This window comes from Pieris napi, chromosome 12 (genome assembly GCF_905475465.1).
Source record: "Pieris napi chromosome 12, ilPieNapi1.2, whole genome shotgun sequence".
Lineage (NCBI taxonomy): Eukaryota > Metazoa > Arthropoda > Insecta > Lepidoptera > Pieridae > Pieris > Pieris napi.
The window spans coordinates 3,147,374-3,172,449 of NC_062245.1; the positions used below are offsets into that span (position 1 = coordinate 3,147,374).

The following is a 25,076-nucleotide window of genomic DNA, read 5'->3' on the forward strand; positions in this document are numbered from 1 at the left end:
CTGTTCAATATTATACATCATTATTTAAAAAAAGACAAATATTTGTATTTATTTAATTTATTTGAAATCACAGATAAAATTGTTTGCATACATTACTAAATAATATTTTGTGGTACAATTAATTACTATTAGGTCGTTTTTAAACGATAAATTTCCAAACGTACTTTTTGGATCGACGCCTGCGTCGGATCATTTAATAAGTCTTGAATAATTTTTTTTTTTAAGATCAAGACTTAAGAGATAGAAATATACTTACCCTTAGTAGTTTATAATAGAGCTGAAAATTGGTTGTGAGCTTGGTGAGAATCATGTATACATTATTAACACTGAGAGGCTTTATTGAATGACTCTCACCCCTGAGGTCGTAGGTTCCAACCTCGGCAGTGCTCGGTCTTGCTGTCTATGTGCGCATTTAACACTCGTTGGTAATGTGAATGACCATGTTAGGAAGCCGGCATGCCTAAGACCCAAAAAGTCAACGGGGTGTGTTAGGCACAGAAGACTGTGGCCTATTACAAAATCAAATGATAACGAAATAGATTCAGAAATCTTAGGCCCCGACCTACATGTTGTTGGTTTTTTAATTGACAGTCCAGTAGATAGTAAAAATTTTAAATTGATTACTCAAAGGCCAAGATTTTTTTTTTTACTTTAATGAACTGCCGTGCGATTTTGTTAATCCGTGAGTTCACCTCGCACTAACAACGCTCCTTTCGTCACTCACTTCATTTTTGGAATCTCATGGTATTCTGTTAAGCAATTTCACATTACGTCTTGACAAGCGGAGGGAGCTTGTAGTTTATCAGAATGCCAAATCGTAAAATGACTGCTTCACGACTGATTTGAGCGCGACCGCCGCTGCGAAAACCGCTGTTAGAGTTCGAAAAGCGAGTTACAGAATCACAAGGCTGGTCGAATAATTGCGGGCTTTTTCCGAAACAAAATATTTATGTTTTTCTTATTTTATATAACGTGTATGACCGCTATGATAATATCAAATGTTCTCAAAACTACTACGGTACTAGGAGACGTTCCTAATGGGAAACGTCATCTAGCGAATCTGTACTTGCGCATCGATCACGACCTTCAAATTCTTGCGCAAAACACCACTCTTTGTATGTGTTCATTATCACAGTTCGCAGTTGTCCCATGTGATCTGGTCCTCTTGTTTCACATACTACTTTTACCTGTAAAAAAAAATTACAAACTTGACTATGTTTGAGATTTTGACGTTGCAATGAAATTACTTTAAATTACTAATTAATACATTTTTAAGATTATTATCCAGTTTGCGTGCAATCTTATTAAATAGACAAATAATATATGTATTACAAATAAAGACCAATTATTTTGAATTTTAATTCAAATTAAAGATGATAAATGAATCGATGAATATATATATCGAATAATAGCACTGTCTAAATCATTATCTATATGATAAAAAGAACATCGAAAGTCTAATACTTAATACTTTCTAATTAACAAAAATAAAATAAACATTTAAAGTTGTATAATAAATATTAATATATTAATAGTTCTGTGTTAGGTTCAAAACATTTTCTTTTGTGTTGTAAGTAAATTTTTATAAAGTAAAGTCGTTTTTCCATACTATATTGTAGTTCTAGTGGATATTTCGAATTAATAAGATGTACCATATATTTATATATAGCCAAACTCACCCTAACACTAAATATATCTCCATACACCCAAGCGCGTTCCTGCATGATGTCCTTTATTGACACTCCCAAAGAAGCTAAAAGCTTGCAAAGCTCTGCGATTCCACCCGGTCGATCACTGACAGTCACTTTGAATTTTACCAACCGCTGCTCAGCTGCCAAACCTCGTTCCAAACAACGACCTAATATTGTTGTATCGATGTTACCACCTGATAGTATGCAGACCACCCTGAAAGAAAATATTTGATACATTTCTTTTTACGTATTTATTACATGGCGGTTCAAAATTAGTCACCATTTTAATTTTATATTATTAGAATTAAGAGATCATTACAGGTCAACGCTTATTATCAATAAAATATTAATTACTGGATGTCGGACACGTGTTTCGCAAAACTTTATATTATTTTATCGTGTAAGGGGTGGGGTTTGTTTGCGTGATAGATAATAATATAGGATGAGAAGCACATAAAAATAGACTGACATTAAATGTAATATAATTAGTGTAAATCACTTGAAACTATATAAACATCGAATAACTGATAGTGACTGATAAAACCTCCGGGTCACACTTATGTCGCAGTCGCAGTGTGATGTCGTAAACTTGTAAAGCGGGCCATAGACGGACCGCATGTTGCAGTCAAGACCGACTGCAATATGCGGTCGCCGCACGGCGATCTGCAGTTTGCTAAATTCATATTCGCAATACATGGACCGCTCGAGCAGTTCCTGAGCAAACCGCATATTGCAGTCGGTCTTGACTGCACCATGCGGTCCGTCTATGGCCCGTTTTACTGAATATTAAAATTGGAATCGTTATGGGTATTGCATTGCAAGCTTGATGATTCTGATTGTTGAAATTATTTGTTTTTAAGGCTGAATTATAAATCGACTTCTGTACACAACTCCAAACTGTCCGACAAATACAATAAGTTTTTGATAGACGGGAGTACTTGGCGTTTAATCACGACTCTGAATAAAAGAAGAAGGAATAAAACTATAAATTAAAACGCCAAAATATTATTTCAGTTAGACATTACGTGGTGTAACTTATAATAACCACATTTTTCATAAAAACTAAATCGATCTAGTTTCATTCTTTTAACTATTTTGTCTCTGTCTGGCAAATTGTGTTAACACCGTGATGAAAAGAACCAGTGTGGTTTAGTGAAAACGGTGTAAATAAATTGTTTTTTTTTTGTATAAATAAAAAAAATCGTTATTGTTAATTATTTTTGCATTGCTTGGACTCTCCCCTCTGTACATGATTCTTTTTCATTGTTCCACATTAGGGTTGCCTGGAAGAAATCGCTTGTTAGCGATAAGGCCGCCCGCTGCCTTATAACTTTTGTAACCTGATTTTTTGTTGTATAAGGTTGTTTTTGAATAAGGTAATAAAGTATAAATAAATAAATAAAATCTATCAAATTACGAGCCCTATTAAAATTCAGTGTGAGGGAAAGTGTTATGTGCAAAAACGGAGACTTACTTCTTGCCGGCAAGGTCTGGTACAAGACCAGCCATGATGGCTGCTACTCCGACCGCACCACCACCTTCAACAACATACTTCTCTTGTTCCACTAGCCGCAGTATGGCTCTGGCTAGCCAGTCTTCGTTCACGGTAATCTTGAAACACATTTTTTAGCTTCTATGAATTTGTAGAACATGGTTTTATGTGAGTGAGTTTAATGATCTGTGTGGCTTCAGCGTGCGACTCTCATCCGTGAGGTCGTTTGTTCGATCCTCGGCTATGCACCAATGCACTTTCTGCCTCTATGCGTTAGGAAATCGACGATGTCTCAAATTTGGATTTGGAAACGAAAAAATGTGTGAAACGGAAGGCCTTAACTTATTTTTATTGTGAGTTCGTTTAATGCTGTAACAAATTATTGTTTCATGGGTCTATTTATAAAAAAATGGCCCTATAAAAATACTAAAGAATGTCGAATAGAAGTAACCGCCTCATTAAATTAAAAAAAAAAAATCTTTCTGTAGTAGAGAAAGAAATAAAGCAGCCCTGGTCAGATCTGTTTCTTCCTAGAAAACATGTTGTTACACGCAACTTAATTATGTACGTATATGTATAACGTAAATTTGTTCGCATCGTGATTTTTATATAACACCGGGTCTATATAGTAATTTTTCACTCTTTACGACTCACAGTCAAAGTCAAAATTCATGTTATTTTTGGTATCCATTATAATAATTATTTTATGCGAACTTCATAGTAGCTGAATAGTTCATGATAGTCGAATTTAATTTGTGTAATGTTTTGCATAAGCTGTTTATCAGATTTTTAAGTTCAAAGTTAGTGTAAACCATCTTAAAATATCAACAATAATAATAATTAAATAATAAAATTGATTATAATTATCTACTATTATAATAATAATATTATGAGTTATTATGCGACGCTTTGAAATGCGCATAAGATTATATGATTAAATTTCTATTTAATATAAACATTAAATATTATTTATCGTATCATCGAATGAACGAATTTTAATTACGACACCTTACATTTAAAAAGGTACATGCAAAAATGTGGGCCTCTGATGTCCATAGAAAGTTATCGGACAAAATCGGACGGTAAAAAAAATTATTTAATGTTTAGTGATCACTATAGCTTTTGTATAAATGACACACTCCGGCGACATTGGGTCTGTGGCATGTCGATTCCCTCACAATTTCCTTCACGAGCGAGTGTTAAATGCGAACATAGAACAGAGTATGTGTATAAATATGTGTACTGCATTGGTTGTTTTCCTAGATGTACAAAATTATTGATGTATCGGTACATACCATCTTATCAATAAGTGATTTGACAGTGAAAAAGGCGTTAAACCCAACGGTCGGTACGGCAAGACCGTCTGCCAGCGTTGATCGGATCTCCACACACTTTGGGGATTCTTGACGAATCGCCTCCTCCATACTAGGGCACTTTTCTGTTTCCACACCCTAAAATAAATATAAAAATAATTTATCTTATTCACGCTTAATAAAATTGTAAAACTGCTCTGCGATTCGCGACGGTCGCTCTCAAATCAGTCGTGAAGCAGTCATTTTATGATTTGGCATTTTGAAAAGGTGGGAGCTTGTAGTTTATTGTTTATCAGAGCTTTGAGAGCGACCGCCGATGCAAAAACCGCTGTGTGAGTTCGAAAAGTGAGTTACAGAATCGCATGGCTGACACGAAAAGGGTTAAATAAGCGAGACGCAAGAGATTAATTTTATCTATCTTGTACATTTATAACGTGTTTGATGCAGTTGCAATTATGTTTTTGCTATATACTGTAATTAACTTATGTCATGCTAATTATTTTACTCAAGAAATATTATCTTCATTACCACACACAGTAAGTAAGCTAATAAAGGATAGTATTACTCGAGCACAGGTATAATATAAATAAATCAGACTTAAAAACATTAAACCAACACGAGGACATACATATATAAGAACATGAGGTTTAAGATGTTTGACAGCAGTAGCAACTCCCGCCAGTAAGCCTCCTCCCCCAACGGGAACCAAAATGGCGTCGACATCGGGGACTTGTTCAAGGATTTCTAACCCCACTGTCCCCTGTCCAGCCATAATGTGGGGATGGTCATATCTGTGTATTTAATGACATACGATCATTACCTAGACATGCAAGACCTAGCTTCGAATTTGAAAAAGGCTTTGTGCACGGTACGGCACAGTTAAAAGAATTAACAATCGATTATTATGTACATTACTAGCCTCTAAAATTTCTCACTAAGTGAATGTAAATCTTGGGAAATAAAGTTTCTTTAAACCGGTTGTTCATTAATAATCTATAGTCAGTTTTAAAGACTAATATTAAAGTAAGCAAGGTTTTATTACTTAATAAATATGGGCTTGCCAAATTCCTTACTTTAAATACCTACTACTATCTACTACTCACTCTATAGTAATAATAACAAGAAGCAAGGGCTTCACTGTTTTTTTAAAGTTCTAAAATTCATTATAATTATTATAAGAACTATTAAAAGATTAAACGGTTTAGAAAAAACCTCTTCAGATGCAAGGAAATAATTTTATGGTTGTACCCACAGAATTATAATTTTAAGCTCTGATTAACATGTTCTTATAAGTCATTGCAAAGTAATTATGCCTTATCCCAGGGCTATTCAAGAACCGCTCACTTACCCATTAATGTATGTAAGCCCTTTCTCTTTTGCCAGCGTCATTGCGTGGTATTTTGCTTCCTTCATGTCATGGCCGTGTACGATTACTTTCGCGCCGTACGACCGACAATTCTCAATCTTCATAATGGGCGCAACGTTTGGCATCACCACGGTGGTGGGTATGTTCAACTGGTGGGCATGGTAGCTTAAGCCTTGGGAGTGATTTCCAAGGGAAGCGGATATCACACCACGACTTTTGGCTTCCGGCGGAAGTAAGAGCAACGCGTTACGAGCACCGCGTTCTTTAAAGCTAAAATTGGAAAGATTTTACCTATAATTTAAATACATTCAATTTACTATTTGAATAATATTTATATATTAATTACCTCCCAGTGTACTGCAGAAAGTCATTTTTGAGGAATATGTCCATACCATATATGTTTGACATGTGAGATTTCTGTAACAAAACAATTTATGTAGGTAGGTATAAAATCGACTGTCTACCAATGGGCATTTTTGCATCTGTTACATTGATCGTCATAGTCGTAGAATAGTCGGATCTGACAAATAGTTAACTTTACAGGGCAGCCAATTTAAAATAATATAATCATGTTATTTTTTGTCATAAATATTTTAATTCCTATTCTGTTATAATGAAAATTGGCATACAAGCAAACAAAAGGGTTAGTTTTGAAACAAAATAAAAATAATAACATTAAATTACACAGTACTTAGAAAAATCACATGCTTCTATCAAATCCGTCAGTCACTTTTCGATTAATTTGAAATTTAAAACACATAGATTTTTTTGACGTAGCCGTAATAATTAGTCAATGTAGTAACCAAATATGATAAAAAGTGGATTTAGGATATTTTCAAATCCGACATTGTTCTACGCTCATGACGTGATGTTAGGGCCGGGCATAATTTGCCGAATGAAGTGTAAAATTCGCAAATACCTAGTAGCGTAGAATTTATATAGTAATGCGAACAATTAGTAATGTTTATGGTATTATTATTCTTGGAAATCTATAAAAAAAACACTCACCACGCACGGCGTCTTAACGATCCCACTTTGAATTCTGAATGCAGCCGCTGATACATCCTCAAAGGATATTTTTTGAGGATTATCCTGATCGCACATTGGATCATACTCTATCGTCTGGAAAACCATTTCGTATTAACCCCACGACCACAGCTGCGACTATGAGTATTAGCACTTATATTTAATGATGTCTAAGATCAAAGGTGTCGGAAATATATTAATGATAGCAGATGTCTCAGTTTACAAATAATTATTATTAATATAAGTATATTGACTTGTTGGCCTAACGATTACCTAAGGTCAACCCATCTATATAACATGAACTTAGTTCATATAATACTTTCATTTGAACAATGATGTACGTTTAAAGTTGACCGCTTCTATGTCTCCGCATCTTGTCTCCTACCTTCTAAAAGATATTTTGAAAACTCATGGTGTACTTAAGTGTTACTTGGAAACATTTTTTTAGTTCAATAAAAACAACTATCTACTATAATAAAAAATAGGGGTTGATCGTAGCGGGGTGACATTTATAAAAAACAAAAAGTTTTTTCTAAAAATAAAATTTAGGGGTCCACCCTTAACATTTAGGAGGGGGGGTTGAAAAATAAATGTTGTCCTATTTTCAGTCGATCGAGCCATTTCGGAGCCGTATGAGAACGAACATTGTGACACGAGAATTTTATATATATAGAGATTTCACCGAAAAATAAAGATAATTTTTCGTGTTATTCGGATTTGCAAGAAAAAACGAACGAAACGTTTCCTACGTTCCTGAACTACGAGAGAGCTTGATAATACCTACGAAAAAGTAGTAAAAATAATACGCTACATATTTGCCTTGAATAGTTCTAACACAGATTAACTTAATAAATTAAAAACTTTCACAACAGTATAACATTTTAGTATCGCATTTGGTGATATGTGGTATTATTATAACGATCACATTTATCAGTATTATCATATATTGTAATAAAGTCTTCTTACAGGTTGGAAACAGTCGTAGCGTTCCATATTTAATTGTTGCCTAAAGCTACTGCTTTACTAAATTAAAACACAATTTCGAATAAATTTTATCAAATGACCGGTCAGTACGGTTTTCTTATAACAACTGAATGTCCTTCGCGCTTACTCAATTTTTATTATATTCTTGAACTATACGAGATAATATAAAAACGCGATAAATTTAAAGATGCCTGCCTCTAAGATAACCATATATAATGAGTATAAATAATGTCATTATATTGGAAGTAAGATCTATTATTTTGTAAGAGCTTTATTTATTGTGACACGACCAAATTATATAATAGAAAAAAAAAGTTTTTGGCAAAGCAAATAGTAATTAAATTCTATCTCCAGATCCGGGGGCCTACCATGAGCTCTTATTCGGAGCCTCTTATTGACAACCTAGAACTGAAATACATATTCATTATTCATACAATGACGTCGAATAAACTAGCCAGTTTATGTGTCCAGGTAACCTCACTGGTAATTAAAGTTCGTTTATTCAATTTGTATGAAAATTCGTACCATGACCTCGGGAATGCACCAGAATTTGACTGTTTCGACTACAAACTATGACATAATAAGCGATTTAATTTTTTTTTTCAGTTTTTGTATCGAAGTTTCCAAATAATAGTATAGAACATATGAAATTTAATATTTTAATAAAAACTAGTTCATAAAGTAAGATTTATAACATAATGTCTAATACAGTAAATCCTTTATAATTTTTGTATTTCGGATATTGAATAGGTTTATTGAGAATTTAGACGCTGTGATTATAAAAAAAATATTAAAAAATAGTCGGAGAAAAGAAACACGCAATCCCCTTCAACCAACTTCGAAGATGTCGAGTTATAAATTAACGACTTTGATTCGTTGAAAATTTCCGTTATACGCAATTGGATAGACTATGTTTAATAATATTCAATTAATTAATTAGGTATGTAGATAGTTTAACAAAAACAATAAAACATAATTCCCTAAAATATAGAATATTATTTTAAACCAGCTTCCGTCCGCGTTGATTTCGTGTATTTTACCGAAGCCTCTTACGATAATTCCGTGTATAAAATAATATATAGCATCATGAATGACACACCTAAACCTTCTTTAGGAACCTGTACCTATCAGTATACAATCATAGGTATAAAAATAGATGCCGCTTGGTTCATTTTACAATAAATAAGAATGCTATATTATAGTATAATATAATAAAAATGATTATTATTAAAATGTTCCTCATGTTCATGAATCTTCTCTACTGTTTTGTGCCACTACAGAGGTACAGCGATTTTTTATTTATTATTAATTTTTTGAAGTGAAAACTTCTTTAGCGGCGTTGTCCACTTTTTTTGGAATGGGTAAAAATTGTTAAACTCGCGTCAGGACAGGTGACCTGATCGAAAATTCGTAAGACGGAGAGATGGAGAGTAGACAGCTGGCGCGGCGTATTTAATGTAATAAAAATTGTCATGTTTGTGTACGATAGCGCAATAAGTCATAGATAGTACTTTTATGCTGATAATTAAAGCAATTCGTGCAAATTATTCCCTAACCATTCCAAAATATCGAAAATGCACAACGTTAAAATATAAGTTTTTACTTCTGCCGGCACTATTCCATACGAATAAGTATTGATAATACATATTTCTACTCTATAACTAGAATTTCAAAAAGGAGACTCCGTGTAAGGCGAGTTAGTAAAATATAATGACGTCTTACTTGGAATTTCCCGAAATAATAGCAATAAAATCCAAAATGAATGTTCGGGTTCGAGGCTTCTAATCTATTGTTTTTGTCTTGCACACGTGCATTGAATGAATACATTCAACATTTTTTTAGTGTTCAGTTTACTGAATTAATATGTAATTCGTTTTAATGTGTAAAAATATATAAGTACTACAAAACTTAAGTTGAATTGTTATTCCAATTCGACCCTACAAATCGAAAAATACACATAGAAATCGTGCCTCTGTAAGTCGAAATTTCCACAGTTGAATCTTATTATATAAATATCCTGTTATTGCGTATAATAAAGTTTTTTCTTTCTTTCTTTCTATATGTATCTCGAAGTTCTTTTTAAGTCACTTTTTGTATTTCCCTTGACATTCGAGGGGTTGGATTTATTAATACGTCGATACTGAATTTGTTGAAACTGATTATATAGGTATCTCGGAGGACCTTGATTGGAACCCCTGCAAGTAATTTTGACTGCCAGAGTTGCGTCTAAGTATATAAAAAAAAAATATTTTTGTGTATTCTATAGAAATTCGTTGAATTGTATTTCAAACATGCGAAACGAAACGCGAACCGCTATTATGAATGTAGATTTTGACAGAAATTACACTGACAGATTCAATCCGTTACTTTCGTTTACGTGAATGTGCTTTTACGTTTATTTTACTAGGATTTTTTGGAAACTTGGCTATATTTTACATTCGAGTTAATTGTTTTATAGCACTATTAATTAATATTTACTACATGTTAACTGGATCATTCGAAACATGTTTACCGTTATTGTGATTCCACTGTTCACTGAAAAGCCACTCTGTTCGCCAGTTGTTTCACACTTCTATTAGGTATTTGCGTTGTTTCTAAATAATGTACAACAATACCTATATATTAGGCTGTATAAGGTTCTGTGAGTCTACGGGCTGTGACTATATAATCTGTGCCAGAAGTCTGTACCTTTACTGTACACTGTAGTAAATAGTCAATAGTCATCTGTGGACCGTGAAATTTTGAAATGTGTTTATAATTTATTACCAAAATGCGATTTGCTTGAATAAGTATTGTCTTTTAGATTTTTTTATATAAGAACAACATTCAAATATTCAGATTATATGTTATAAATGCCGATAAAGAAATGCCGTACGCTAATCAACCTTCTGTCCATATTACTGAGCTTACTGATGATAACGTAAAGTTTGTTGTTGAAGATACAGAATTAAGTGTAGCAAATAGTATGCGACGTGTATTTATCGCGGAAACTCCAACGATGGCTATAGATTGGGTGCAATTGGAGGCTAACTCCACCGTTTTGAGTGACGAATTTCTTGCTCATCGCATCGGTCTCATCCCTCTTATATCCGATGAAGTCGTTGACAAAATAAGATATTCCAGAGATTGCATGTGTGCAGATTTTTGTTCAGATTGTAGTGTAGAGTTTACTTTAGACGTAAAGTGCTCGGATGAGCAGACAAGGCATGTCACTACAGCAGATCTTAAGTCAAGTGATCCTAGGGTTGTGCCCGTAACATCTCGCCATAGGGATGAAGATCAAGCAGATTATGGTGAGATGGATGAAATTCTTATCATAAAATTAAGAAAAGGTCAGGAACTAAAATTGCGAGCATATGCAAAGAAAGGTTTTGGGAAAGAACATGCTAAATGGAACCCAACAGCAGGTGTATCATTTGAATATGATCCTGATAATTCAATGAGGCATACATTATTCCCAAAACCAGATGAATGGCCTAAAAGTGAGCATACAGAATTAGATGAAGACCAATATGAAGCGGAGTTCAATTGGGAAGCTAAACCAAATAAATTCTTTTATAATGTTGAATCAGCAGGCGCTCTTAAACCTGAAAATATTGTTTTAATGGGTATAGTTGTGTTGAAAAATAAACTATTGAATTTACAAGTACAGTTGTCTCAAGAAGCTCAAAATGATGCTTTAGCGATTAATTGAATGAATGATAATGAAACTTGTGAGAAATATACTATTAAATTAATTATATTTGTTTCATTTCGCTAAATAGTAATTATATTATTACTCATATTTTATTAACAATTATTATAATGTGCATCAAAATAGTCTGTGGAATATTTTATTCTTATTCCAGTAACAAAGACATTGACAGTTTCAAACAATGAATTAAAAATTTAGCTTATACAAAAGATAAATTAAAAACGTATTACTAAAACTAAAAATGCTTTGTCAAGGAAGATCAAGTCCCACAAGAGAGAAATATGCCACGGTAAGTATATTTTGGTAAAAGGTTATGATCACTGTAATTCAGATAATAAAAATTATACATTTTAGGAACAAAATCTTATTCATGGGTCAATTAGCAATATAAAACTAAAACTTGAAGATATACAAGATGCTCATAACAAGATTAAAAATCAAATTATTGCTACCCCTCTACTTGTAAGTTATCTGTACATATAGAATTGATATACATACTTAATATATCTCATGATATATATAAACTTAAGCAAAAAAATGTTTTAGGAAGCTAAATATATTGGGAAGTATTTTTGTAAAGTTATGTTCAAATGTGAAAACTTACAAACAACTGGAAGGTATGTATTATGTTGTTATGAAATATTATGGCTCTATTATAAGAATATTTTTGTATATTGTCATCTGTATAATTCCTAATTAAGTATATTTGTAACAGTTTTAAAGCCCGAGGAGTTTGTAACTTAATTGCAAATATGGAAACTTCTGAGAGGAGCAAAGGTATTACTGTATCTGGAGGCCGTAATTTTCTAGCCGCTATCAGCTACTACGGATTGCAAAACTCGATTCCTATTAATATAGTTATACCGAGGGATGCTCCTTTAGCCGACAAACAGCGATATAGGGAGAGTTCAGCTATTGTAAAGTGCATTGGTTGTAACGCGACTGAGGCAGGTTTGCATGCTCTGACTTTTAGCAGAGATGTTGGATCCACGTTTGTGAGGAGGTAAGTAACATACCTCAATAAAAAATTTAAAATAATAAAAATACACCTCGATTTCTTGACCAGATATATAATATAATATAGAATAAGCGCGGTATATTTTATTTGTTGGTATTATTTTAGTACCGATAAATTGGAATTATTAGCTGGATACGGCACTGTTGGACTAGAGATCCTCACGCAAGTTGATCAACTAGATGCAGTATTATGCCCAGTGGGTAGTGGAGGCCTTGTTGCAAGTGTTCTACTTGCAATTAAAACCCTCAAACCCAATTGTTTAATTTATGTTAGTATGTGAATTTTTTTAAGCCCTTCGTTAGGATTTATTATTTTTTACTGAGTTTTGTGACCAACAAAAAAATATTACTGTGAAAACATTATTTTATTTTAAGGGTGTTGAATGTTCACTGTCGCCAACCGTGACTAAAGCATTGCAGGAAAAGAAGCCTGTTCCGATACAGACAAAACCAAACATAGCAGATAGCTTGTCTGAAATGATTACGGGCACCAACTCGTACAACATCATACGTGGTTACCTCGACAAAATGGTAGGTAATAACTAAAAATACCTTATTATTTCTTGGAGAACCTTCATGGACATTAATGCATAAAAATTAAACATCTATTGTAATATGACGATACTTTCAGTCAACAAGATAAATTAGAATTTATTGGAATCGTTTTTATTATTTCTATTAAATTTACTGCCATTTTCTAGATTACTGTTGATGACACTTGGATTTCGCGGGCCATGGTGAAATTGTTTGAGCGCGAGAAAATGTTCGTAGAGGGCGCTGCTGCATGTCCGGTTGCAGCCATGTTGGCGGGAAAAGTGCCGGAGCTTCGTGGGAAAAAGTTTGTGTTTACAGATGAAGTAGTAACCATTTTGTTATTGTTTTTTACCAATACATTTTATAATTTAGAAAGATGTTGCAGTACCGAAAACGACGACGACGTCGTAGTTTATGATTCGTTCGACCTGTTATACTATAATTCCCCCGTAATGATTTATAATAATAATTATCATCTATTTATTTGTTTCACGTCAAGTCGTGTCAAGATTTGGAACACCTAATTTTGATGAATTATGGGTATGTTCCGATATACACTGCGACCACTGTACAGAGTACCGTCAATTTAGTATACTGTGAAACCGTTTCTCTATAGCCAGCTATACTGGTTACAATTTAAAACGGAACGCAGTCCAGTATACTAGTCAGCTTCGTTTTTCGACACAGTTTTCAAATGAGTGCATCAAAGTTTTTCAATTCAACAAGAAAAACTATTATTGGAGTATTATCGCATTAAAAAAATCTATATTAATATTAACTGTCAATTGAATTAATACTACAAAGAAAGTAAGTTAGAATTTTAAATGTTTGTTATTAAACTGTAAGTTATATCAGCCGTTAGGCATTCAAGTGGTTTTGATTGATCACGTGATCAAAGCACTGCGAGTACCTTACCTCGAAAACGCCAGTGCTCGCAGTAGAAGTATAGCGGGGATTTGTGACGTCATATATTTCCTAGGACGCTGCGGCTGTATACTGCAGTCCATAGCGGAACAAATTTTTGAACAGTGGGAGCACTATACAGTACTCGCAGTGTATATCGGAACATACCCAATGTTTTTAATATTCCAGTGTTGTGGTTATATTATCGGGTGGCAACATTAACAGTAATCGCATCGCGCGGGTAATTGAGCGTGGTTTACTGGCAGAAGGCAGATTATTAAATTTAACAGTTACAATAAATGATTCACCCGGTTCAATCGCAAAGCTGATTGGCAGAGTAACAGATGCAGGCGCTGATATAAGAAGTATTTCAGAAATAAAATCGCCACAAAGAGACCTGTCAATAAAGGTAAAAGTCTAAAATATTTAAAAAATGAGCTTACTTTGACCAAATGTCAAAAATTATCCAGATTAAATTAAAATATAACCCACAGTCTGAGCATAATTTATTGAAAATAAGGTCGACATTTTATTACGTATTAATTATATTTATATACGTATTTATGATGTATAAACATATAACACGTATCTATTTGCAGGTTACCTTATTGCTTGAGGTCAACGATTCGAGTCATGGCGAAGAAATTCAACAAAAAATAGCAAAAGATTACACAGTTTCCGAAATAAATTCCATCTAAAGTAAATGTTATTTTAAGTATACTTTTAAATTACACATGTACCTAAGATTATTAAAGTTTTTGAAGTCTTAAGTATTTCTTTGTGCTTCGTTGATTTTTATAGATACTAGTCCGAAGATACAATAATAAATAATATACGGGGTGTCCGGTAGTTAAAACATCTTTAAATAATAATTCTATATTGACAGGTATCATTAATGCGATAAAACTTTACAATAACTCCTATATACAATCTTTCTTATAAAAGCGTAGGTTTTATTTAGTTCTATATAAGAAACACATTGGTTGCTTATGCATAAATAAAATTATTTATACTCGAGTAGTTTAAGTTTTTTTAATTTATGTTTATTGTTAAAAAAAATATTATATTTAGATACTTACTACTCATAATATACTATTATTATTTTGTATTCTGAACGAATATAAGGGCACTTTAATATTATCCATAAATTACCGGACACCCTGTTTTAGTAATATAAATATGCCGAAGGCCAAGTTTGTTTCTGATATAGGTAGGTATGTTATCTAAAGCTGGCGGCTTCAACACATTTACACTTTGTGCTTGTGTAGTGTCTGTGAATAAGCGCGAGACGTGATGTCAAACTGAAATACAATCACAAATACATCATGAAAAGACTGTCCATCTCTCTCGCGCTCGGTCAAGCTTATGAGTATATAAGAGACAGTTATTGTTTTTCTTTTGCTACTGTTTATGTTGATCTTTACTGTTTTATATTATTATTATTTTATACATGTTGATCTTTTTTCAAACATTACCAGGGCAATCTCGTGAAATGGTGCACAATGTTTTTAATTATTTTAAGCATCTTAATAAAAACAGTTTAATGAAAAAATTTTATATTTAATTTGACATCAGATGCGACTGGGGTTTCTAAGAGTGAAAGAATAGTTAGTGAAGTGTGTTGAGCTAGATGGAGCTTATGTCGAAAAATGAAAAATTATTTACACGAACTACTCTTTCACGTTCTTGGTCTGGCTTAGAACTTTTGGATCCACCCTCGTATGCACCTAATATTTATATGTATTTGACACATTTTTATTTATTTACAACCCACCCAACCTTACTAAAACCAGAGTTGACTAAAATGTATACTGCATGGCAAAAAAATCATATTTTGAAACATACTGTATGTGAAATTGCATTAGTGTGAGTACTGTGAACCCGCCAGCTTTCGATAACCGACCTATACAAAGGACGCGCCTACTAAATGCTATCTCCGAGACATCTTTACATGTTCGCAGAGCGAGTTTACAGTATGTATACTGTATAATGTATATCCTATGCATTGGCTTAGTAAGGATAAAGATGATGAGATGGTATATATATTTTTATAAATATAATAAGAGAATTAAAAAAATATTCTTAGATATTATACTCTCTAGTGTTACTCTTATATTATTGTTTATCTAAGATATTATTATTAAATGTAAGTCAGAGCCATGTCAAAACTTAAGTCACCAAATTTTTGTTATAATTTCTACGACATTTTATAATTCTTCGTATTCGTAAATTATAGTTTATTTTACCAAAATTAATTAATAGTAAATTGTTTAATCTAAAATGGTAAGTTAATTCAAATTTATATACAACAGTTTCTATGTCCAGTTACTCATCTGTCAGAATATTCTCACTTCGCAAAAGTGGCGGAGACTCAAAATATAAACATGGTGATCACGCCAAACAGCTTTAATATATAGCTATTATATACTATTATATTAGCTTTAATACCTGTTTCCTCCTTACCTTATTCTAAGCGCTCTAAAATTTACCTGTCTATGACAATTTACCTATATATAAATATCATCGTGATATCTTTATTACGTACATTTCAATACAAGCAACTTCTTAAGTGGCTTGTAGATATGTTTAATGTGCCAAATATTTCAATAATAATATAATAAACGGAGATAAGAATATAACCACTTGATCACGTCAATGAGAGTAGTTAATTAGACATATTGACTATAGGATGGCCGTGATGAGGATTTGGAACAACCTCATATTCTGTCATTTCACGAAATAAAAGAAGCCGCTGAGAGGATTGACGATGGAATTATTCATACACCCCTCTGCGTAAGTTATGTGTATTTATTTGGTATAGTTAACTGTACTTTATTTGAATTTTTAAGTAATAAAAAAAAAATTGAAAAAAGTAGTAGTTTCATAGTTTCGGTGTCTATAGGCTTTGTCTCGCAGTCGGTAACGCCGAGGACTTAATATATCGTCGAGATCCTTCGAACTACAGCCGGCAAAACAGTTATTTTGGATTAGTGGGTACAGAAGGCTGACTGTATTATCTTATTGCCGTAAGATAACACGAAAGACAAAATAACGTTATTTTATTTACTAAAGCAATATTTTTCAGGAGGCAAAAATAAGTAAACAAATGGACTATAATATTTATTTCAAATGCGAAAATTTGCAATACACCGGCAGGTAACTAAGGATTACTTAAATTTAAAAAATATATTTTGCATAATCGAAAAATTATTTTAATAATTATTACTAAGCTAATTTATAAGTATTTTTAGGTTAACCTACTCAGAACTATTTTGTTATTATAAAAACTACGATGGTTTGAATTGACCTTTGTATGAGCAAAATCTCATCCATATTTTTTTTAAATCGTTATGTTTTTTTTTTAAATATGGTTATGTTACACTTACTAGTGCATTCCAATAATATGTGTAGCTGTGCGGAACGTGGAATTCGCAATGCATTTGTGGCGAAGGCAGAAGAAATGCGTGGAAGGGGCGTGATAGTGCCATCTAGCGGTAACATGGGCTTAGCCGCCGCTTACCACGGTACTCCTTTAGGGATTCCGGTAAACCTGGGTTTTCTTAAATAATTACTTATAATCTTGCAAAGTCTTATTCAAAATGCTCTGAGTATTCAGAGCATTGTATACCTGCGCCATCTCACATTACACACATCTCACATCTCATCTCAGCCATCCCAAGTCACAGTTATTAAAATGGTTTGAATATTAAATATTTTCGAAGTACGGGTCTTTACTCTTTGTGTCAGTCAAGCCTGGCTGTGAGTGGGAATTTCCCTTGACGTAAATTTACTTGATTTACATCATCATTTCCTCAATACACGATTTTCTGGAGATGCCAACCGTAAAAGAAGTAATCCTCAAAAACAGTATTGATACAGGGAAAGGTTAAACAAACATACAAATGAGCTGGCCAAAAATCTGTTAACTCCAGGAGATGATGTAACTCGCCTAAAAGATAGAAAACACTAGACCAGAGAAACTAACCTAAAATTAAAAACCAGTTTCTGCAACACATACGCTGCCTTTCAATGGAATCGCACCCAACCCAAATTAACCTAAGAAAATATCTGATTATGGCTGATAGCCGATTGCAGATGAACGAGAACACGAAAAAAAAACATCATCATTTCCTCGATATAATTGATAGTGTAAAATTGTTTTTTTTTTTTTATAGTGGTCTCCTTAAATCACAGGTAACCGTAGTATTACCAGAAAGAGTTGCTCCCGCGCATTCCCTTCGCTGTTCAGAATTCGGTGCGGACGTGGTACACCAAGGAGAAAATATTGAAGGCGCTAATTACTATGCCCAAAAAGCTGCCAGAGATAGCCAACAAATGTTATTATGGTAATGTGAAATGTAATGCTGCTGATTTTAAAATTTGCTGTGTGAAATTATTGACTGTGCGTCCCAAATAGATATATTTACGCAAGAGTGACGAGATATCCAACTTAAAAACGCATTGATTTGCTGGGAATCGAACCCAGCAGATCGATTAGGTTAGAGGGTTAGCAACCAATCGGTAGTAGTTATTAGCCGATCAAATTGTAATAATTATTACTTACAAAGTAAATCTCACTCGCACCTACATTTTTCAAATCATTTATTATAGGTATAGGTAAGTTATTAATCAAATCACGACATTATTACTAGGTATACATCGATGCTTTTGTGCCCTCTAGCCTCTAAGTGTAATTTTTGAATTGAAATTATTTCACAGCTCAGACGATCCTATGGTGATGGCGGGTCTTGGTACCATTGGGGTGGAAATCATAACTCAGCTTCCAGAAACAGATGCTGTGATAGTACCGGTAGCTACTGGAGCCTTGTTGGCCGCTGTTCTTGTCGCTTGCAAAAAGCTTAAGTGTTCATGTCTAGTTTATGTAAGAACATTTTGGTTATTGAAAAAAAATATACATTAGTTTTTTTTGCATTTCGGAAAACCGCCTATTGTTAAACTACGAAGTGACGGGTTATATTGCAATTTAATTAATTTTTAGGGTGTGGAATGCGTTAAGGTTCCAAAAATGATGAAAGCATTACAAGCTGGAAGGCCAGAGAGAACTGCAATTGTAGCCAACTTGGCACAAAATCTTAATGCAGCCATTGTAGGAACTAATGCGTTTGCTACCATTAACGGGCGATTGGACAGAATGGTACGTGTACGTTGGTTAATTCAGTGATCCTACTCAATATATAAAGAATCTTTCATCTTATTCATGGGGTTTTTGTTTAAATTGACGTTGGTATAGTCAAAATTGGACAAAATAAAATGTTCTTTGTTTAAAAAATTCCTAATGACATAAGAATGGTTTCCTGGTCTATAATTCCATCAAACGTTGTTCAGTTAACGAAACAAATTTTTAATATAATATAAATTAGTTACTACTCGAAGATCTTATAGACCACAAGCCCATGAACAAAAAATTCCTGTGAAATGACCCAACCTGAATTACGCTTAGAAGGCTGTTACTATATCTGAAAATAGCTCTGAGCACTATGCCGTCATTTCTGAGCGGTACATGTGAGTACGTGAGTGAATGGACTTTCTCAAGTACAATGGGGGAATTTCGACTAATTATTAATGTACGGCTTTGTTATAAGTGTATAGATGATTAAAAATAAATGTCGAAAAACCTAGTGCCGTACAAAAGTGATGGTGCCGGAAGTCGGTGCAAATTTTTAATTCGACGACAGTTGCAGAAGCAATATAGGTCATTTATTACTGTACGGCATTTGTGTGATTCCTTTTGGACACATATACAGATACTTTACCCGTAAACGCCGTACATATTCCCAGCGGAGCGGTCGAAAGCCAAGGGTCGGAACCCTACCCCTACACCCATATACCCTAAGGTCATTGTAAAATGTACGGCAACATGTTCAAAATATTATTTAACACGGACAATAATGTTTTATAATTATGCCGTCCAAATATTATAGTTAATATTTGTGTAATTAAATATTTATCGAAATTTCAGGATTTACCAAGTTCTTACTGCTGTAAGATCAGAGAATAATGTACGGCAACTTGTTTTTTTACATAATGTTACTAAATATTACCGTTGTACATTATAGCCGTTCATTATAAATGGTAACAAATAAAAATATTATGATAAAAAATATATGAAATTTCCGAAATTTAGATGACTTTTCAAATGCTCCTAGAGTAATATGGGGAGTAATATTTTCAAAGATTATTGTTATTTTATATGTAACAAATATAAATAAACAAAAAAAACCAGATGCCGTACATTTTACTCCAGATTATTCTTTACAGCTGATAAAAACTTCGACGACGTTTGAGGTGTCCCTTAAGGTCATTAATAACTGTACATATCTGAGTATACTACCATAAGGCTGTAAAGTATATTTACAGCCTTATCGTACCAGCAGAGAGAGGTTAAGGAAAAATATTTATAACAAAAATAAAAATATAATACAGGGCGTCCCAAAGTTATGAGACATGAAGGGAAAGTACCTTAAATATCGCAGATAGGGTATTTTACTAAAAGAAGACTTTATGTTATTTTTAAAAGTTAGTAATTCTGCATTCAAAGATTTTTTTAAAAACTACTTGCCTCATCTGGAAATCGAACCGGCTTAAATTAAAAAAAACCCCTCCTTTTATGATGCCAATCGAAAGAATGGCCAAAACCTAATAATTTTTCTAAAGTAACAGACTCGTAGGGGATTTTTTTAGGCCGAATACGATAGATAATGTTTTTAATTTGATTAAAAAGATATATTCACGCTGTTACTTTCTTTTAAAATACTATGTTACTTAAGAAGAGTTATTAGTTTTTGGCCATTCTTTTGATTGGCATCATAAAAGTAGGGGTGTTTTTTTTTACATTTAAGTCGGTTCGATTCCCAGACGAGGCAAGTAATTTTAAAAAATCTTTGAATGCAGAATTAATAACTTTAAAAATAACATAAAGTCTTCTTTTAGTAAAATACCCTATCTACGATATTTAAGGTACTTTCCCTTCATTTCCCATAACTTTGGGACGCCCTGTATTGGTAGGCGGTGGTAGCGGACTATCGAAAGTGTACGGCATTTATCTTTTATTGAAGATTGTCTAAAGTATTAATAACCTGTGTTATTGCCGTACAGATAAAAGTCACCGGAAAATGACTCTTTTCTGAGGAAAGTATTTTACCCCATACACCTATGTGTTCCACAAAAAATGTACGGCATGCTGAAAAATGTTATCTATTTGTGAAGTACTCTCAAGATCATTTAATTTTATGTTGTTTCATATCATCATCACCTATATGCTAATCAGACATATGTTGCGACCCTTGGCTTTCGACCGCTCCGCTGGGAATATGTACGGCGTTTACGGGTAAAGAATCTGTATATGTGTCCAAAAGGAATCACACAAATGCCGTACAGTATTAAATGACCTATATTGCTTCTGCAACTGTCGTCGAATTAAAAATTTGCACCGACTTCCGGCACCATCACTTTCGTACGGCACTAGGTTTTTCGACATTTATTTTTAATCATCTATACACTTATAACAAAGCCGTACATTAATAATTAGTCGAAATTCCCCCATTGTACTTGAGAAAGTCCATTCACTCACGTACTCACATGTACCGCTCAGAAATGACGGCATAGTGCTCAGAGCTATTTTCAGATATAGTAACAGCCTTCTAAGCGTAATTCAGGTTGGGTCATTTCACAGGTATTTTTTGTTCATGGGCTTGTGGTCTATTATCCTCATTTTATTAAATTGTATTTTAAAAATTACAGTTATTAGTCGACGAATGTTATATAGCTAAAGCTATAGTAAGTATGGTGGAACGCGAACGCTTAGTAGCAGATGGCGCTGGAGTTTGTTCACTAGCTGCTATTATGCAGGGGTTGGTCCCGGAGTTGAGAGGAAAGAGGTTCAAAAAACTCCATACTAATACCAGAGGATTTAGATTTAACAACACATTTAGCTAAAACAAAATAGAGTAGGGCTAAATTCATAGCTGGATACACACTTTAAAAATCGATTCAGTAGATGCATAAATATGCAACCAACAAACACACCATGCCATATAATGGCAATATACTTTACACTGCCATTTTATGTCCACAAATATAGATTCGTTAAATTACTTCGTATCTTGTGTACAATTTTCTAAAAGCAAACTGAAGCTTATTTTTTATTTAATTGAAATTAAAACCAACCGCACTAAATTCATTGTATAATCTTCGTTATTTTTATAGAGTTGTATGCGTAATAAGTAGCGGGAATATTGATTCGGGGCGCTTAGCGCGTTCTATTCAGCGCGGTTTGGGTGCGACCGGCCGCCTACTTCGGTTTGGGGTTGCTGTACCGGACCATCCGTCTGGTTTGGAACAACTGGCAAAGACAATCGCTGACGAACAGGCAGTTATGAAAAGCCTCGTTACTGAGCAGATGTGGGTTCATAGCGATGTTCTTGTTACTTGGGTGAGTGTCTTCTTTTAATCCTATCAAGTACTGGCAACCAAATTTTTTACTTTTTGATCTTATTGTTTGAAGGATTTTTTGAAAACATCAAATGTGATTTAAATGTTTAATGTATTCTAAACATTTACATCAATCCCAAAAATCTAGTTTCAACAGCTGTTAAACCATTTAACTGTATGAAGATTGACAAATTTAAAAACACTTTTGAATAGATTGACTCGTAATTATAAGAATCTTAGAGAAATCAATGAAGTCTTAAATTAACAATTCTTTCAGGCAAACATTGTTGTTGAAACAGCCGATGAAGTACATTCTGCAAATCTGAAGGATAAACTGCGTGAACTATACCCATCTACGAGATTTGCTATGGAACTTGATAATAAACACAAAGTGAATATGCGATAGATTGCCAGATGCATTAATTTATTGAACTTGGAGTGAAATTTGGAGATAATAATATTAAAATAAAAAGAGTTGATTGCAGATTTTTTTGTTTATTTTTTAAACCTATACATAACTTAAGCCACAGGGTCGTCACCCTTAGTTGCTCTGGTGTAAATCACCTGCCCATGGTGTTGAACTACCTGCTTGATTAAACCTGAAACAAAGGACCCTAATTGTACTGGAAGCTTTCAACATTTTAAATATTTCACTTGAATGAGCAAAAAATCAGACTCAATATATCAGTATTTAACTGTCATGGTATTTCCAGATTAAGAGGATCATCATAATAGAAAGGAAAAGTTGTGGGTCTCACCCTTAGATTAAGTGTTAGCTCTAAGTGTGACGGCTATGTCTTGCTTTTTTTTACAAGTATATTTTGTTTCTTCATTCAAGTGTAGATAAATTCATAAGCAATACTTTATTCATGATTAGTGATAGTTTTAAGAAATTTCAAATTAAAATATAAAACAATAAGGTATTTGTTTACTCAAGGCAAAAAAGTTGTAAGAAAACAAATTAAATACCTTTTTCTCTAAGTTCAATGAGTGCTCTCCTGGCAAGGGATCCTCGGACCTTTAACCTTTCAGAGACAACTGCGGGGGTGATGAGCTTGTACTGTGGTACTTCCTTGTAAAGCTTTTCATATGTGGGCTTGTCAAATAACACCTGGTTGTTCAACTTGTCACGGACTTTTCCTTTGGACCACTTCTGCAATGTAATTAAATATATTTGAGAGGATATTCCATTAATATATCTAAATATATTTATGACCACATGAAAATGTCACAGGAAAATAATGCGTAAAACAACGAGTTACCGTGGTAAGTAATAATTTGGATGCCGTGATACTGTCATATATGTTCATCAGTTTTATTCAAAGTTTGGCTACTCCATTTTTTAATAATTAAAAGACTAATATCTTGAAATTTTACATGCCACATAACCTAACTTCTTAGTTTGTTTAGTTCCATACCTTCTTCTTGGCCTTGCCACCTCCTGATCCTTCCTTCTTTTTCTGAGTTTTTTGCGGCTGTTTTGCCGAAGACTTCGTGTCCTTTTTGGGCGGCTGTAATTTTCAACAATAAAAGAGACATGTTGTAGCCACGAGGTTAAGATATACGTTAATATTACAATTTAAAGCCGATCACTTAATTAACTATTAAAATATATTATATATTCGCTTCTGTGCAAAATTCACTAAGAAAAACAAAAAAATAGCATTGTACAAGACAGAAACTAATAAAAATTTGTACAACTTCGCGTTAACACTCACCATCTTGAAATCGGAAAGAGTCACAAATCAGTGTTGCCAAGCCTTCACTATTTTTACCCACAAACTCACAAAAGGAATCTGACATTTAATATACAACGAATTTTTATTTATTGTTAGGGGGTTAAATAGTGTCTTTATTTAATATTAATCAAATAATTGATTGTACCATATTATTGAGGATGCTTGTAATTCTAAGCATACAAACAGAATAAAAACCACTAGAATGTATCAAAATGTAATAAGACAAAAAAAATGTTAGAGCTTTACAACTAAAAGATATTATTCAAAATTTTTAATAATTATAAAGCTAAATCTTTTCGGTATGATGCGATTCTTGAATAGAACCCATTTACAATAAACACCCTCAGTTGTGCGACTAGTTCCTATTACTGGCAATACTTCTACAGATGTTTAATACCATCACAGCTAATTCTTAATGTAGTACTTTACAACATCCACAGATAATAATTATCAAACTATAGACTATATATAGTTCCAGTATTAAACAGCAGCGCGGGTAATAAAATATATTACTATAAGAATTTAACTAAATTAAAAAGATTGTCTTTGAATTATTAGTAATTGTTATTCTCTAATTATATTTAAATAAAAATAATAAATTCAATAAATTTCTCAAATCAACGCAATACAGTATCAATGAGACTAAAACCAATTCATATTTTTAAATTGTTCCTTTGTCAGTGTACCGTTATGTTATGATAGAAGCATTTTCTACTTATTTATACTAATAGACCACAAGCCCATGAACAAAAAATACCTGTGAAATGACCCAACCTGAATTACGCTTAGAAGGCTGTTACTATATCTGAAAATACCTCTGAGCACTATGCCGTCATTTCTGAGCGGTACATGTGAGTACGTGAGTG

General features: G+C 33.2%; 4 protein-coding genes and 1 long non-coding RNA gene across 5 annotated transcripts; 3 read left to right on the forward strand and 2 right to left on the reverse strand.

Annotated features, from left to right (window-relative positions):
* Nucleotides 1-41: 41 nt before the first annotated feature.
* LOC125054428 (L-threonine ammonia-lyase) lies at nucleotides 42-7,984 on the reverse strand. The gene is made up of 9 exons (XM_047656315.1): nucleotides 7,855-7,984; nucleotides 6,871-6,984; nucleotides 6,209-6,279; nucleotides 5,845-6,132; nucleotides 5,125-5,287; nucleotides 4,479-4,634; nucleotides 3,166-3,302; nucleotides 1,680-1,905; nucleotides 42-1,187 (listed from the first exon to the last, which is right to left on the reverse strand). Exons 1-9 carry the CDS (start codon nucleotides 7,879-7,881, stop codon nucleotides 1,035-1,037), a joined length of 1,335 nt encoding a protein of 444 aa, XP_047512271.1. The 5' UTR covers nucleotides 7,882-7,984; the 3' UTR covers nucleotides 42-1,034.
* On the forward strand, nucleotides 5,308-8,465 carry LOC125054432. Its single transcript, XR_007117707.1, has 2 exons — nucleotides 5,308-5,364; nucleotides 8,227-8,465. It is a non-coding gene; the product is annotated as an uncharacterized LOC125054432 (long non-coding RNA).
* A 2,128-nt stretch (nucleotides 8,466-10,593) lies between these two features.
* On the forward strand, nucleotides 10,594-11,609 carry LOC125054416 (DNA-directed RNA polymerase II subunit RPB3). The gene has a single exon (XM_047656299.1). It carries the CDS (start codon nucleotides 10,739-10,741, stop codon nucleotides 11,564-11,566), a length of 828 nt encoding a protein of 275 aa, XP_047512255.1. The 5' UTR covers nucleotides 10,594-10,738; the 3' UTR covers nucleotides 11,567-11,609.
* An 82-nt stretch (nucleotides 11,610-11,691) lies between these two features.
* Nucleotides 11,692-22,954, forward strand: LOC125054418. Its single transcript, XM_047656301.1, has 17 exons — nucleotides 11,692-11,855; nucleotides 11,921-12,028; nucleotides 12,113-12,183; nucleotides 12,282-12,569; nucleotides 12,690-12,852; nucleotides 12,959-13,114; nucleotides 13,285-13,421; nucleotides 14,210-14,435; nucleotides 16,709-16,813; nucleotides 17,106-17,176; nucleotides 17,432-17,564; nucleotides 18,215-18,366; nucleotides 18,740-18,902; nucleotides 19,020-19,175; nucleotides 21,782-21,918; nucleotides 22,247-22,472; nucleotides 22,749-22,954. The coding sequence occupies exons 1-17, from the start codon at nucleotides 11,808-11,810 to the stop codon at nucleotides 22,875-22,877; spliced, it is 2,469 nt and encodes an 822-aa protein (XP_047512257.1). The 5' UTR covers nucleotides 11,692-11,807; the 3' UTR covers nucleotides 22,878-22,954.
* Nucleotides 22,951-24,252, reverse strand: LOC125054417 (40S ribosomal protein S25). Its single transcript, XM_047656300.1, has 4 exons — nucleotides 24,190-24,252; nucleotides 23,890-23,982; nucleotides 23,441-23,624; nucleotides 22,951-23,070 (listed from the first exon to the last, which is right to left on the reverse strand). The coding sequence occupies exons 1-4, from the start codon at nucleotides 24,190-24,192 to the stop codon at nucleotides 22,991-22,993; spliced, it is 360 nt and encodes a 119-aa protein (XP_047512256.1). The 5' UTR covers nucleotides 24,193-24,252; the 3' UTR covers nucleotides 22,951-22,990.
* Nucleotides 24,253-25,076: the final 824 nt, after the last annotated feature.